Source organism: Xenopus tropicalis, chromosome 2, assembly GCF_000004195.4.
Source record: "Xenopus tropicalis strain Nigerian chromosome 2, UCB_Xtro_10.0, whole genome shotgun sequence".
Classification (NCBI taxonomy): domain Eukaryota; kingdom Metazoa; phylum Chordata; class Amphibia; order Anura; family Pipidae; genus Xenopus; species Xenopus tropicalis.
Window position 1 is genome coordinate 60,821,964 of NC_030678.2, and position 14,908 is coordinate 60,836,871.

At 38.0% G+C, this 14,908-nt stretch overlaps 1 protein-coding gene across 2 annotated transcripts in view; it reads left to right on the forward strand.

Moving 5' to 3' along the window:
- mov10 (Mov10 RISC complex RNA helicase) overlaps positions 1 to 14,908 on the forward strand; it is a 34,507-nt gene that overhangs the window by 14,020 nt on the left and 5,579 nt on the right. For both annotated transcript variants that reach the window (XM_002932117.5, XM_031896810.1), the window contains exons 10-20: positions 811 to 958; positions 1,787 to 1,948; positions 2,284 to 2,387; positions 2,692 to 2,789; positions 3,899 to 4,018; positions 5,491 to 5,593; positions 6,149 to 6,266; positions 6,853 to 7,044; positions 7,477 to 7,542; positions 9,232 to 9,357; positions 13,745 to 13,833. In XM_002932117.5, the coding sequence (XP_002932163.1) occupies positions 811 to 958; positions 1,787 to 1,948; positions 2,284 to 2,387; positions 2,692 to 2,789; positions 3,899 to 4,018; positions 5,491 to 5,593; positions 6,149 to 6,266; positions 6,853 to 7,044; positions 7,477 to 7,542; positions 9,232 to 9,357; positions 13,745 to 13,833 (1,326 nt within the window). The remainder of the gene's footprint in view (positions 1 to 810; positions 959 to 1,786; positions 1,949 to 2,283; positions 2,388 to 2,691; positions 2,790 to 3,898; positions 4,019 to 5,490; positions 5,594 to 6,148; positions 6,267 to 6,852; positions 7,045 to 7,476; positions 7,543 to 9,231; positions 9,358 to 13,744; positions 13,834 to 14,908) is intronic.

The following is a 14,908-nucleotide window of genomic DNA, read 5'->3' on the forward strand; positions in this document are numbered from 1 at the left end:
GTTTCCGATTTCCGTGGCACCCGTTTTCGATTTCCGTGGCACCTGTTTCCGGTTTCCGTGGCACCGTTTCCGATTTCAGTGGCACCCGTTTTCGATTTCCGTGGCACCCGTTTTCGATTTCCGTGGCACCCGTTTTCGATATCCGTGGCGCCCATTTTCGATTTCCGTGGCACCCATTTTCGATTTCCGTGGCGCCCATTTTCGATTTCCGTGGCACCCGTTTTCGATTTCCGTGGCACCCGTTTTCGATATCCGGTTTCCGTGGCACCCAATTCCGTGGCACCCATTTCCGATTTCTGTGGCACCCATTTTCGGTTTTCGTGACACCCGTTTTCGGTTTTCGCGGCACCATTTTCGATTTTCGCGGCACCCATTTCCGTGGCACTCTTCTCCGATTTCCATGGCACCCATTTTTTGTTTCCGTGGCACCTTTTTCGATTTTCGTGGCAACCATTTCCCATTTCCGTGGCACCCATTTCCGTGGCACCAATTTTCCGGGGAATTCTCTACCAGTCATTTGAACTGAAGAAGCCACTCGGATGAGTGGTGAAACGTTTTCAAGAAAAAACTCAGAAAAGTCCAGTTGTTTTAGACTTAATTCTACTAGATTCTGTATATCATGACCTGGATGAATGAGAATATTCATAGACTTTTTTACAAATGTTTTCTTCTTCGGGACGTGTCGATTTTCCGTGGGCAAAAATTGCTTCATGTGCAAAATGAATGGGGAATTGTAGATCAGTTGATCTCAATATATCTGACAGATTCTCTAACATTCTTTTGAGGTATCTCCTTTTATTCTGCCCCTAGCCTTTATGACAGAATCCTTGAAAGCAACCCAGAGCAGTACAATGCTGTGAAACAAATTCTCAGTGGAATATCTAGACCTGCTCCTTACCTTATCTTTGGACCCCCAGGGACTGGAAAAACGGTTACCTTGGTTGAAGCTATCAAGCAAGTATGTATTTGGTTGTTTGGATTTTTTTTAAGGAATTCTGCAAATGTATTTGCGAGGGATTTATCCCCCATAGGTAGCCCAGATTTCCCATGGGCTACAAATATAAACGGGAGGCAGCATGGGCAATTTTTCATGTTTCCTCAACCGCTAAAATACAGGACTGTTTCTTTACCAGCAGTGCTATTCGCTGAAAGCAGAGCAGCATAGAAACATGTTGGTGCTAACAGTTCAGACAACTGAATTCTTCAGCATAGGTGTCAGGGAGCTGTTATATTACGTATCTAATTGTTCTGTTGATTGACTGCCGGGGGGTAGGGAAAGGACGGTTTTATACCACTTGCAATGCAGCAGTAAATAGTGAGTGAAGTTTATAAAAGCACAAGTTACATGGCTGGGGATGCTTACGAAAGTAAGGGAATAGCTAGCCTCCCATCAAATTTAAAAAAAACAAACAAAAAACCTGCTTTGCTACTTTTTGTTCCTGTTAGAAGAACATTATTAACTGATGCATTTTTTTTCCCCGTGACTGAATCAGAATCCATTAAGTAGGTATTTCCTTTTTCCCAGTATGCCCCTGCATAAAATAAACTAGATTTTTAAAATCTATCCCTCAAGCTTCTATGAAACAGAGTATTCAATTAACATTGGTTGTATAACGTCTATAATGTTACAGCAAAATGGTTTTAACATTTGTAACATTTTGTAACATTGGGCCACCAGATGTTGATGGACTTCAGTTCTTCATTGTATATAACATATAGCAAATAATCAAAACTTACCTGCATTTTATTTTTAATGTATATAGTTATAATTGTTGTTTCTGGGCAGGTGGTGAAGTGCATCCCCAACTGCCATGTGCTGGCATGTGCCCCCTCTAACAGTGCATCAGACCTGCTCTGCGAGCGCCTCATCAAGCATCTTGACCAAGGACAAATTTACAGAATAATAGCCAGCAGTAGGGACTTTCGAACTGTGCCAGAAAATATCAAGGTACAATTAACAATGTAGACGTCATTAATTAAGAGCCCTCAAAGTGGCTTGTAGAATGCATAGCATCTCCCTACTCTTGCTTCCTTTATTAATGACTGTTTAAAATATACCATTAACATTATTACTCTGAACTTTGATTTCTAACACATATACAGCTTAACCCTATACTGCTCTCCCAGCACCCTGCTACCATTATAGTTCCCTATAGTTTCTTAGAAAAGTATGTGCATATTCTATTATTTTGCAATTTTCTATGAACCTGTCTGAATTATGCCTGAAATAGTTTTTTTTTTTTTTCTGTTGCTTGTGTTTCTGCTGACTACGTCTCCCCACAGCCGTGCTGCAACTGGGATAAAGATAAGGAAAGCTTTGTCTTCCCCAGTAAACATTATCTGAAAAATTACAAAGTCATCATCACAACTCTTGTAACAGCTGGAAGGTAAAGCTTGTATTTTATTTATAGAATTCTGGGTGTGCATTGAATATTTAGGTCCCTGATCTTCCAATATCTGCTTTTTAATGTACAAACTACACTATTATATAATAGAGCTATTATTGAAGAAAGTGTTATGCAAGTATTTTTTCTTCATTAGTTAATGAAGTATTCAAAAACAACTATGTGAATGCGTAGTGTTAATTTAACAAGTTATAGTATGAATCAGATGAAGGCAATCTTATGACCTGTACTGATTGCCTCAGTGACTAAAATGACAAGTAAAAAAACAATACTTCTTCACTCTCAGGCTGGCATCTGCAAACTTTCCAAGGGGACACTTTTCTCATGTGTTTATTGATGAGGCTGGTCATGCAGTGGAACCTGAATGTGTGACAGCTATAGCAGGTACTAAACAATTTGTGTAGTTTCTAGAATTTTACATGATTCAGAGAATATTTACTAGCAATTGTGTATAAAAAAAACTTAAACGGAAAAATAAAGAAATCCGTGTTCTTCAGTCCTTTGTGGCTTACTGTCCATTTGCTTTACTGATATTTTTAGACTGGCAGAAAGTGTTAGTACTTTCTGGAGATGTACATGTGAATATAATTGGGATAAAAGACTGTAAGCTCCACATATTCCAGTGTCCAAAAATGGTTAATTGAAAGTGGTAAAAAGAGGCTGAAATTAAGCTATGATATGAAAACACAGGACACCATAACACTTAAAGGAGAAGGAAAGTCAATATATTTATTCTGCAGAAACCATTACCATACCTGAGTAAACCACTTAAAGGAGAAGGAAAGGCTAGTAAAGAGTTAATCTCAAGCTGCAGGCATACCTTTAGTTCTCTCAATAGTGCCCTTAAGTCTCCCCATATTTCACCTGTTCAGAAAATCTGAAGCCAAACAGGAAGACACTGAGCTGTATAAAGAAAGTTCCCATAATGCCTCGCTCCTGCACAGACATGCAGACCAAGTGAACATGCTCAGTTAGTTAGACTCAAATCCACATTCCTAAGGGGGGGGGAGTGAGTTCTTAGCATTCTTGAGGGAGGGGGGAGCAGGAAAGAGCCGAGAGCAGAAAGCTGTGTGTCTCTGGCACAGGAATCACAGACACAACTAATCTCTTTTCTGAGAAGTCAGAGCAGCATTTCTGTGAGTGCTTATGGCTGTATTTACATAGACCTTTCTGATAAAGCTTACTGAGTTTTTACCTTTCCTTCTCCTTTAAAGCATTGCCTGATCTAAGTGATGAAACCCATAAGTGCACCTACTATGCATTAATATTTTAATCTTGCAGTGTAGAATAGGGTTCTGTGTTTTAATGGTATTTATTGAGCCTCTTGGCAAATGTCTCCGTAGACATTTTGCAACATAGGTGTAAGAATATGTGAAAATCATATTCTGTTCCATTTTATTATGTGCCAGTCAGCAAAGGCAGATACTCAAGTTGCTCATGTAACAAATTTTATTTTCACTCCAACTTCTCTATCTTCTCCTGTCTCCCTAAAGGTATTTTGGATGCCATGGATCCAGAAAACAATGTAGATGGAGGACAGCTTGTTCTTGCTGGTGATCCAAAGCAGCTCGGCCCAATACTTAGATCGCCTATTGCCATAGAACATGGACTAGGTAAGATATTAAACAAGTTTTGATGGCATTCTTCACATGCCTTCGTTTTTAATTCCACATATAAATTTTCCTGCATTTCTCGCAACATGATTGTGATATTCTTTCTAGTTTTTCCATCCATCTTTGGTCCACAATATTGCTGATGCCAGTAAATGTTAAACATAATGGGGGTTATATAATAAAAGGCACAAAGTTTGCCCAGTAGCAGTAACCCATAGCAACCAATCAGCAGGTAGAATTTACTGGTCACCTGTCTAAAAGCAAACATCTTATTGGTTGCTATGGGTTACTGCTACTGGGCCTCTTATTACATATGGGGGAAAGTATCTACTGGGTGGTATATACACCAGTATGATGACAAACCAATAAGTGTGTGCAACACGGTTTATCATTTCTTATTATTAACACAAATTTATAAAACCCCAACTTTATTCCGCAATGTTGTTAAATAAAATAAGAACCTCTGCTATATCTTTATGGTGCTATATTTGTTTGCTATACTACAGCAGCACCGTCGCAATAATGGTTGGTAAAATGTTCCCACACTGATGCACTTGTTTATGTGTGTATATATAATATAATATAATATATAATATAATATATATAGGGAGGAGCACACCCTATACAAGTCCAAATGCCCTTGGTGCAGGTCAAAAAACAAAAATATAGTAGAAAGAGTGCCGCACACACAGGGACTTGATACAAAAGAAAAAGTGGTTTTGCCCTCTGTGGGCGATATGTTCTGCTCCACATGATGACCATATTTACACACTGTAGTTCAGAGGTTGCTGGGTACTGGTGACAGGTGGTGGTTCCTCTCTGTGTGCGTTCTTTTATATTCCTAGCTTCTCTGGTGCGTCCGGACATGGGTCCTGGGTTTAATACCTGATGCCTGTCTCCTACAAATAATCATCCGCTATAACCTTTTGCTCCTAGCAACTAAGGCATTCATCACTTAGCCCAGTGAAATGCTTGCTATCTGACTGTGAACATTCTCTGTATAGTTTTTTGTAACATTTTTTGTAACTGTTCTTTGCAACGTATGTCTTTTGCAACATGTATCAATTTGCCTACTAGCTACAGGATTTTAAACTTAACCTTGTTTTCTAGCACTGCACTCCCATTCTATTTGCCTGTATGTGTTGACATTTGAATTTACCTTGCTCTGGTGGGTGTGGGGCTTGTTTACACTGGTTGCCATGGTAACCAGGGCCGTTTTTGGTGCCATTTTGTGTGGTGGGGGTATTTACTGTGGGTGCTGGGATATGGTCTGTTGGTTTGTCCCTGAGGAAGAGCACAGATTGTGCTCGAAACGTTGGAATTTTTTCAATAAAACCACTTTTTCTTTTGTATCAAGTCCCTGTGTGTGCGGCACTCTTTCTAATATTAATATATATATATATATATATATATATATATATATATATATATATATATATATATATTATGTGTTAAAAAATGTGTCTTTTTAGGCATCTCTTTGCTGGAAAGGCTGATGACCCAGAATGACCTCTACAGGAAAGTGAATGACTGCTATGACCCGAAATTTGTCACTAAGCTACTCAGGAACTACAGGTTCATCCTTTGACTTACCTCATGCAATAGCATGATCACTATGCTCACGCAGATTAAATGCCACCGTAACAACTGTATTATTTCTCTTCATTTCTCCCTATATCTGATGATTGGAAAATACACTCTCTTGTCTTCATTGTTCACTGTCCAATCTGTTACATTTCCAAGGAATATAGAGAGACCCCAATTTGGGTTAAGATTAATATGTATGTGCAAAATACTTTCCCAGGCTGTATAAGCCAACATACAGTTATCTGCCTGCAGCAAATGTAACATGCAGGGCCAAAATGCCACCAGTAATCCTGTTTTTTATATCCCCTGCAGACTTCCTATCACTGAAACTTTTAATGTCTGTCTTTTTTTTTTTCTTTAAAAAAAATTAGATGTGGTAAAAATATATACACATAATAGATCACATTTAAATTAAATTGTTTTCCGTTCATGACTGAATATATGTATGATTGTGCTTTCACCTTATATAATCATATAGCCATGTAGCCACCCCAGGTAAACTCTTGCTACTTGCCAAAATTCCCCATTTTCTTCCTTCACTAGATCTCACCCTAGTATCCTAAAGATTCCCAATGAACTATTTTATGACAATGAGCTTAAAGTGGCTGCAGATGAGATGGCATCAAAAAGCTATTGCAACTGGGAGAAGCTTCCCCAAAAGGTAAAAAATCATTTTTAGAGTGTGTATATTCTAAGCATTGCTCTTAGAAATTATCTGCTGAAAATATTTAATTGAGATCTATTATTTTACATTCATTGTCATATAAAAGAAAAGTACTTTCTCAATACCTACAACACATGCAAGATTTTCTTAGAGCAGGGATCACCAACCTTTTTTTTTACTCTTGAGACACACTCAAGCATGAAAAAAGTTCTTTGGGGTGCCAAATAAGGGCTATGATTGGTTATTTGGTAGCCCCATGTGAACTGCTGGCCTGCAGGTAGCTCTGCTTGAAGTAAAATTGTGTCTCTGTGCTTCCAAAACTTGCCTCCCAGCCAGAAATGTAAAAATGGGCACCTGCTTTGAGGCCACTGAGGCAACATCAAAGGGGAAGGTGAGCAACAACATGTTGCTCACGAGCCACTGGTTGGGGTATACTGACCTAGAGGATAGTAAGGCCTTACTTTATTTGAGGTATATTGTATCAAAAGTATATACTAGCAGTAGTAAGGCAGGTTTCATGGAAGGAAATGTAATTGTGCACCAAATAGTTTACATTAATTTTTTTTTTTTTTTTTTTTAAAAGGGATTTCCAATAATTTTTCATGGTGTTCATGGAAAAGACGAACGAGAAGGCAACAGCCCTTCCTTTTTTAATGTTAATGAGATTGAAGAACTGCTCATATACCTCAAAGCTCTTTTTGAGACACAGGGCAAGAAATGCTTGGCCAAAATTGCTCCCAAGGAAATCGGTATCATCTCTCCTTACAGGAAACAGGTACAATCTAAGGGGGTACTCTTAGTCCTCTCACCACACCAACCCAGCAATAGATGTAAGGAAGTTATTAAGAAACATGGTACAGGTATAGGATTTATTATCTGGAATGGATCTCCATAACCGATCCTCTATAATTTAATCTCTGTGCCTTAAATCTGCTAAATTAAATAAACCAAACAGTATAGATTTATACAGCTCAGTAAGGCTCAAGTACAAGGTACTGTTTTAATCAAAGCTAATTACGGAGTATGGTATTTCAGACTTGCACTAGAAATGATTTCTAGATAACTGTGATGAAACACAGGGGGGGTCTGTTAGAGGCACAAGCGTTTCTAAATATTTAAGTACATGTTTTGGAAGTTGCTCAAAGGTCAGTTTTGTTTTAAAACTGCAGATCATCAAATTTCTTCAGATTTTCATATTGCCTTTTAGGTGGAGAAAATTCGCCAAGCTATTAAAAGTGAACTTTATGCTGTGCCTGGTATCGCAGAACTAAAGGTAAAATTCTGGCAATGATTTCAAATGCTAACCACTGAAGAGTGACTCTGGGGTTACAAAACAAATGAGAGTAGAACATACAAAATATATGAATATCTAATGTCGTTAGATTATTTTTTTTTTCCCTGAAATATCCTCACCATTCAGGTTTATCGCTTCTTTGCCTTTATGTTAAAGTAGGTAAGAAAACCAAAGAATGCGGTTGCAGTATTTTTACTTTCATGCTTATTGTCTTCTTGGTGGTTCCTAGTACTTAAAAAATAACTTAAGGACACACAACCTTATACTCGAGTATAAGCCGAGTTTTACAGCACTCAAAATGTGTAAAAAAAGGAATCCTCGGCTTAGACTCTAGTCAAGTAGCACTGTCGGATTACTTGTGTCGTACCGGCGCATCCCTTGTCGCGACGCGCCTTCCCCCCCGTGCGCCGCAGCACGCACACACATCATGGGACACACGACATGGGATGCGCCGGTAGGACACAAGTAATCCGACAGTGCTACTTGACTTGTAATTTGTTTGGAGAACAAAGCTGATTTTATTTCCAATATATTCTGAGGAAATGAACTGGGAAATGCAATTAATGAAATTGCTGCACTCTGTTTCATAAAATACAGTTCTTAACATCTGCTAGCCATTTTTAAAACACGGGGGGGTGCGTGCGTTGCGACATGGGATATGCCACACTTTGCCACATGGGATATGCCACACTTTGAAGAAGAAACTGATGCAAATCTTCTGAACAAGCCAGAGTAAAATCTAGCCAGAAGTGCACCAATTATCCCTAAATGCAATCCAATACACAAGTCTGGGGGCCCTAAGTGCCTGCGTTTGCCTGTCCCTGCTGCCTAATCAGGGAAAATGGGCCTTTTGTACTCCATTGCAGAAAACATGGCAGATTGCATCCTGCCCTGCACATAGTAAATAAATAAAACATAAGAGCATTGCCTTACTGTTATTTATATCACATCAGTCCCTGCCCTGGAGAAGCTTGCAATCTAAGGTCCATATCTGGTTGCTAGGGCCTTGTTTACCTTAGCAACAAGAGAGTGGTTTGCAGAAGAGACTGGATGAGATCAGAGTCAGAAATATTTACTGTTTACTAGTACACATGATCTTATCTTTCTTAAACTTGTGATTCTACATCACTCACCCCAAAAAGTATACAGAACTATATAAGAATTAAATAACAAATTTACACATCACAATTTCAATATGTATGTAAAATTAAATGAGATCTTAACCTGTACAACCTTTCATATGGTTATCTTTATGTTGGATGCGCCTCATTTTCCAGCCCATACCTTGTGTTTATTAATATGGTAGTCATGTAAGCACTTGTGAGTGTCCTTCTATTAAATAATTTTGATTATTGAAACTTAGCAGTAGCGGCTGCATTTCCCACCCTAGGCTTATACTTGAGTCAATGAGTTTTTCCAGTTTTCTTAGGTAAAATTAGGTACCTCGGCTTATACTCAGATCGGCTTATACTCGAGTATATACGGTGTGTTCTGCAAAAATGATCTATTAATGAATGCTAATTAAAATTTCATGTATTGTCTATATGGTATTTGTTTAGTAAACCTTTTTCAGACTGCAAAATCTCCTGCCAAGCAATTATAGAAACCTCTGTTCCTGGGAAGAATGATAAAAAATCTGGAAACTCAACACTTGGTTTAATTTTTTAGGTTGGATCAGTGGAAGAATTTCAAGGCCAAGAGCGTAAAGTGATTCTGATATCCACAGTGCGAAGTTCTCAGGATTATGTTAAATTTGATGAAAGTTTTAGTCTTGGATTCCTGAAGAACCCAAAGGTAAAGAACACATGAGCTCATTATTATGTAGGGATGAGTTAAGGCAATAACATAACTAAAAGCACATCTATGAAGTTGTAGTGTAGAACTAGGTTTCTTACAATAATGTTATTATCAGTTTCAGCTGATGTTCATTAAAGGGGTTTTACTGAAATTCTTTTGGACCTGTAGAAGAACAGGTAGTTAAATGTTTTTTAATACCTGTTTAAGAGTAACACACACAACATTTAATCTATTAACAGGGTCCTCCATCAAAAAAAAAGTTTTTGAATAATGAAAGAGAAGTTAAGTCTAAGCAGCTTTACAATATTCTTTCATTAAATGGATATTGTCGTAATTTTTATGTTATAATTTTTATTTTTAAATTACACTGTTTACATAGCAAATAATTCACTCTACCATTTAAAATTGTATTCTTGTACCAACAAATGTATTTTTTTTTAGTTGTAATATTGGTATGTAGGTGCCATCTCAGTGCATTGTGCCTGAGTCTGAGCTTTCAGAAGGAGCCAGTACTACACATTAGAATTGCATTCTGATAACCTATTGTTTCTTCTGCTCCCATGTACCTGGAGGAGTCGCAAGCCGGACTTGCTACCTTCTCATAATTCTGCTAATCGGCTGCTGGGAGGGGGGCAATATCACTCCAACTTGCAGCTCAGCAGAAAAGTGTGACTGAAGTTTATTAGAGCACAGGTCACATGGCTGTGGCACCCTGGGAAATAAAGAATATGGCTAGCCCCATGTAAAATTTCAAAATTAAATATAAAATAAATCTGTTTGTGTTTTTGAAAAACAGAGATCAATGCAGGGTTCTGCTGGAGCAGTTCTGTTAACTGATGCATTTTGAAAAAAAACATGTTTTCCCATGACAGTATCCCTTTAAAAATTTTCAGTGCTTTTAAAGTTATTTGTAAATATAAATGCAATTGAAAACAGTTTATCCCTCTCTGTTCTCTGGAACTGACTCAATAAAACAATATAAAAATGCCAAAATTTTAGGCACCCCCCCAGTCATGGTATTCACTTACCTTATACCTCGAGCTGGTGCTCCTGTTAGAAGAAAACTGCACCAGCTCAGGGTAGCTGGCTTTTGTGTTAATGTTGAGCTTTTAACTCCACTGCGCATGCGCAAGCAGCGCGAAGACGGCTACACACAAACCTATACTGACCTATCCATACACTCACATAAACTATATATACCAACATCAATACTAACTGTAAATTTTAGTATCACAATATCCTTGGATACTATGCTTGTTCAAGAAATCACCCAAGCCCCTCTTATAAGCATTAACAGAATCTACCATTACAACATCACTAGGAAGGGCATTCCACAACCTCACTGCCCTCACTGTGAAAAACCACCTACTCTGCTTCAAATGGAAGCTCCGTTCCTCTAATCTAAAGGGGTGGCCTTTGGTGCGTTGATTGTTTTTATGGGACAAAAGAACATCCCCCATCTGCCTATAATCCCCTCTAATGTACAAGTGCCTTTTTTTCTAACCTCATAGTTTAAATCTTCCATCCCCTTTACCAGTTTAGTCTCTGCACTCTCTCCAGCTCATTAATATCCTTTTTAAGGACTGGAATCTGAAACTGCACTGCATACTCAAGGTGAGGCCTTACCAGGGACCTACAAAGAGGCAAAATTATGTTTTTATCCCCTGAGCCCAGTTCCAATTTTGTCAAATTGCTCTGCAAAGTGGCAGCATCCTGCATGGAACTTATAGTTTTGCACAATTTAGTGTCATCAGCAAAAATAGAAACAGTACTTTCTATCACCACCTCCAGGTCATTAATAAACAAATTAAAAAGCAAAGTAACAAGGACTGACCCCTGCAGTACTTTAATAACAACACTGGGCCAATTAGAAAACTTTCCATTTACCACCACACTTTGTAATCTATCCTTCAGCCAGTTTTCCATCCAAAAAATTTTGTTCTAGGCCAATATTCTTCAATTTTATCATTTAACTTTCTGTGCTCACCTCCTCATAAAAGGCAATTAAATTAGTTTGAAGAGCTGTTAAGCTGTTAAGCATAAAACCATGCTGGCACAGACTCATTGTACAGGTATAGGACCCGTTATCCAGAATGCTCGGGACCAAGGGTATTCCAGATAAGAGGTCTTTCCATAATTTGGATCTCCTACCTTAAGTCTACTAAACAATCAATAAAACATTAATTAAACCCAATAGGATTGTTTTACATCCAATAAGGATTAATTATCTTAGTTGGGATCAATTACAAGGTACTGTTTTATTGCTACAGAGAAAAAGGAAATCAGTTTCAAAATTCTGTACTATTTGATTAAAATGGAGTGTATGGGAGGCAGGCTTTCCATAATTTGGAGATTTCTGGATAATGGGTTTCCGGATAAGGGATCTCATACCAGTTGTGTGCTTTGCAATGTATTCAAGTTGACACCTTGCACTTTATCCCGCAGTGAGTTGCACCTAAAACCATTTTCATTTAAGTCACTTGTGTTAAAATGTTCACCTTACACTTCCCTATAGTTACGCTCAGTGCCTTCCTGCCTTCCATACTTAATCAGGAGTTGCTGCATCTATTAGTGCGGTGGAACCCCTTTAGCTGCCACCATCTCCTGACCAGATGGTTACTTTAGGTTTACCACAGCACCCTGCAGTGAAAAATAGGGTGCACGTTACTTGCACGTGGACACTGAAAATATGTCAGTTGGTGCAACTGTGCCCGATTTGTAACTGCATCAAGAAAATCTCTCCCTTGCACCTGGGGATTCTGCCATGATGTCTCCTTTGCATTCCTGATGGATTGTGGGTGCAAATGGTGCATTGTGGGTGCATGGTGTCTCAGTAAGTGAATGAACATAGCAAAAAGCATATTTCAGTTTAAATTTTTGTATTCTACTGTGAAACATTCACATTTAAGGAATTTAGTGGTTTAATATATACATTTACTTACAAGTTCCCGGGTAAACAGGTGCACACCAGGATCCTTTAAAAATATACTTTTTTTTATCTATAATTTAAAACATTACAGACTAGGTCAGCGTTTCAGTCTTCAGTCTCAAGACCACATCCAAAGTGATGTCCGCACATATATAAATAGATATACAGACAGGCTCTCACCCAACAGAGTGTGGTTTGTCATGTGACTGGGAGGAACACTATCAGTTGTAACCCTGCACCAAGGAGAAATAATACCACCAAACATGACAAAAGGCTAAAGCATATTTTAAACATACCTATAAAGTGTAGATTATAGCAAAAAAATATTTGTGAAATACAAATTATACCTAACGTTAAAAACAGGGCATATTACAAATATACAAATATGTAATCAACAAAGGTAGTAGACTTAAGATATTGAGGAACTCCTAACGTTGGTTAAGGAAGCATAAGAATGAACAATTTTCATTTAATCCAAATGGGTATAATGTATTCAAGGTCTTTATCCAAAATACTTCTCTCTGCAGAAGAACTTTAGATCTGTCACCTTCCCTCCTAATGGAGGGACTTGAACAATCCCTATATACCAGAAAGTAGACATCCTGTGCTTACACTCAAGGTCTGGTCAGTCTTGCCTACATATGAGAGGCCCATATACTGTATATAGGGAGCATGCTTGCGCGTGTGCAGTAAAGTGAAAAGCTTAACTTTAACAAGAAAGTGAACATTTTTACCCTACTGCGCATGCGCTGGCCCAGGATTTAGAAGAATGAAGACAGACGAAAGAGGATTTCTGTCTCTGGGTATAAGGTAAGTGATTACAATCACTGGGGGTGCCTAACATTTTGGCAACCCCCCCCAGTGATTTTACCTTTCCTTCTCCTTTAAGAAAATTGATTGTGTCTAAATACAACTGTATACAATTGTTTGTCATGCAAAGAAGTATGCAGAGGCCTGTCTAGCTACCAGTTAAACAATCCAACCACACAATTTGCTGAATAGGTGCCAAAAGTATTTTGCGGTGATTTGTTTCTGGAAAAATTCTTGGCAATGGATCTCATTATTTGACACACAGTAAGAGCAAACACCACATTGTCACCATGATATTTCATTTAAGAAAATTTTAGATTTTTGTTTTAACCCGTATAGTTAATAGTCAAATAAGATTATGTAATAAAAGGCACTAAGTTTGCCCAGGAGCAGTAACCCATAGCAACCAATCAGCTGGTATAATTTACTAGTCACCTGTTTAAAAGCAAACATCTTATTGGTTGTTTTGGGTTACTGCTACTGGGCAAACTTAGTACTTTTATTACATACAGGGGTTATTCTGCAGTTTTTGTTAGCAGCATGACAATTATTCCATAAAGCATATGACAGTTAAAGTGCCATGTGTAGGCTTTACTTAAATGTGTTTTAAATATCTTTCACTTTTTTTTTCTCTTTTCAATTCAGAGGTTTAATGTGGCTGTTACTAGAGCAAAGGCGCTCTTAATTCTTATCGGCAACCCAAGGATACTTAACAAAGATCCAAACTGGTCTAAGTGAGTATAAGACAAATCTTTATGAACAGAGTACTATTGGTTGTCAGTGTCCAGTATCTTCCTCCAAATCCCATAACATATGAAGGATAGGTTTGGAGAGCAATTTTTCTTTTAGTAGCAGGCATGTGGGTAGACGGAGAGATTACAGTAGGTGTTCTGTGTCATGGGCTAACTTTTCTAGAAGAAAATAAAATGTAAAAAAGTCAACTCAGTAACGACATTTAATATAGGATAAACTGTAGCTTATCCTGTTTTAATGCCATCCATGCTCGATTTGTTAGCAGGTTTTTACTTTTTAAAGGAGAAGGAAAAGTAAAAACTAAGTAAGCTTTAGGTAAATACTAAGTAAGCTTTAGGTAAATACAGCCATAAGCACTCAAAGAAACGCTGCACTCTACAAAAAATGAGACAAGAAATCTTTTTTTTTTTTTTTTTTTTTTTTTTATAAACATGTTAGGGTGTCTGACTTCCTCTCTCAGAAAAATGCTTAATTCCAGTGGCCAGAGTCTGCTCAATTCTCTTCTCTCTCCCCCACCCACAAGAATGTTAAGAACTCTTTTCCCTCCCTTAGTAATGTGTGATCTGAGCTATAAGCTATTTAAAATGTCAGTTGCTGTCTTAAGCAAACAGAGGGAGCTTCTAGGGCTCTTTACTTAGGTATGGCAATGCGTTCTGCAGAATAAATATATTGTTTTGGGTGGCACTAATGTGGCGAATCTATTGGCAGTAAAATGCCAAAATGATTTTCCTTATCCTTTAATCTGTCTTACATCAGAAAAGTAACAAATATGTTTTTCCTGGAATACCTACTAGAGAGAGGTTTGATTTTGTTTCTCTTTCAGTCTTTATCCTTACTTAGAACTAATGCAAAAATAAAGTTTCTGGAGGTGCCCTGCAGTTTTCCCCTGTTGCTGTGACATTGCAGCCCATTACTTGAGTAGTATAACATGTGAGGAAAATTGCATGCAGAATTTCCCCATAAAACCTTGTTAGCCACACATGGAATAATGAGTACTAATACCTTTTGCTGTCCTACTGCCAGGGCTGGATTGATGATAAACACATGGGTAGAGAT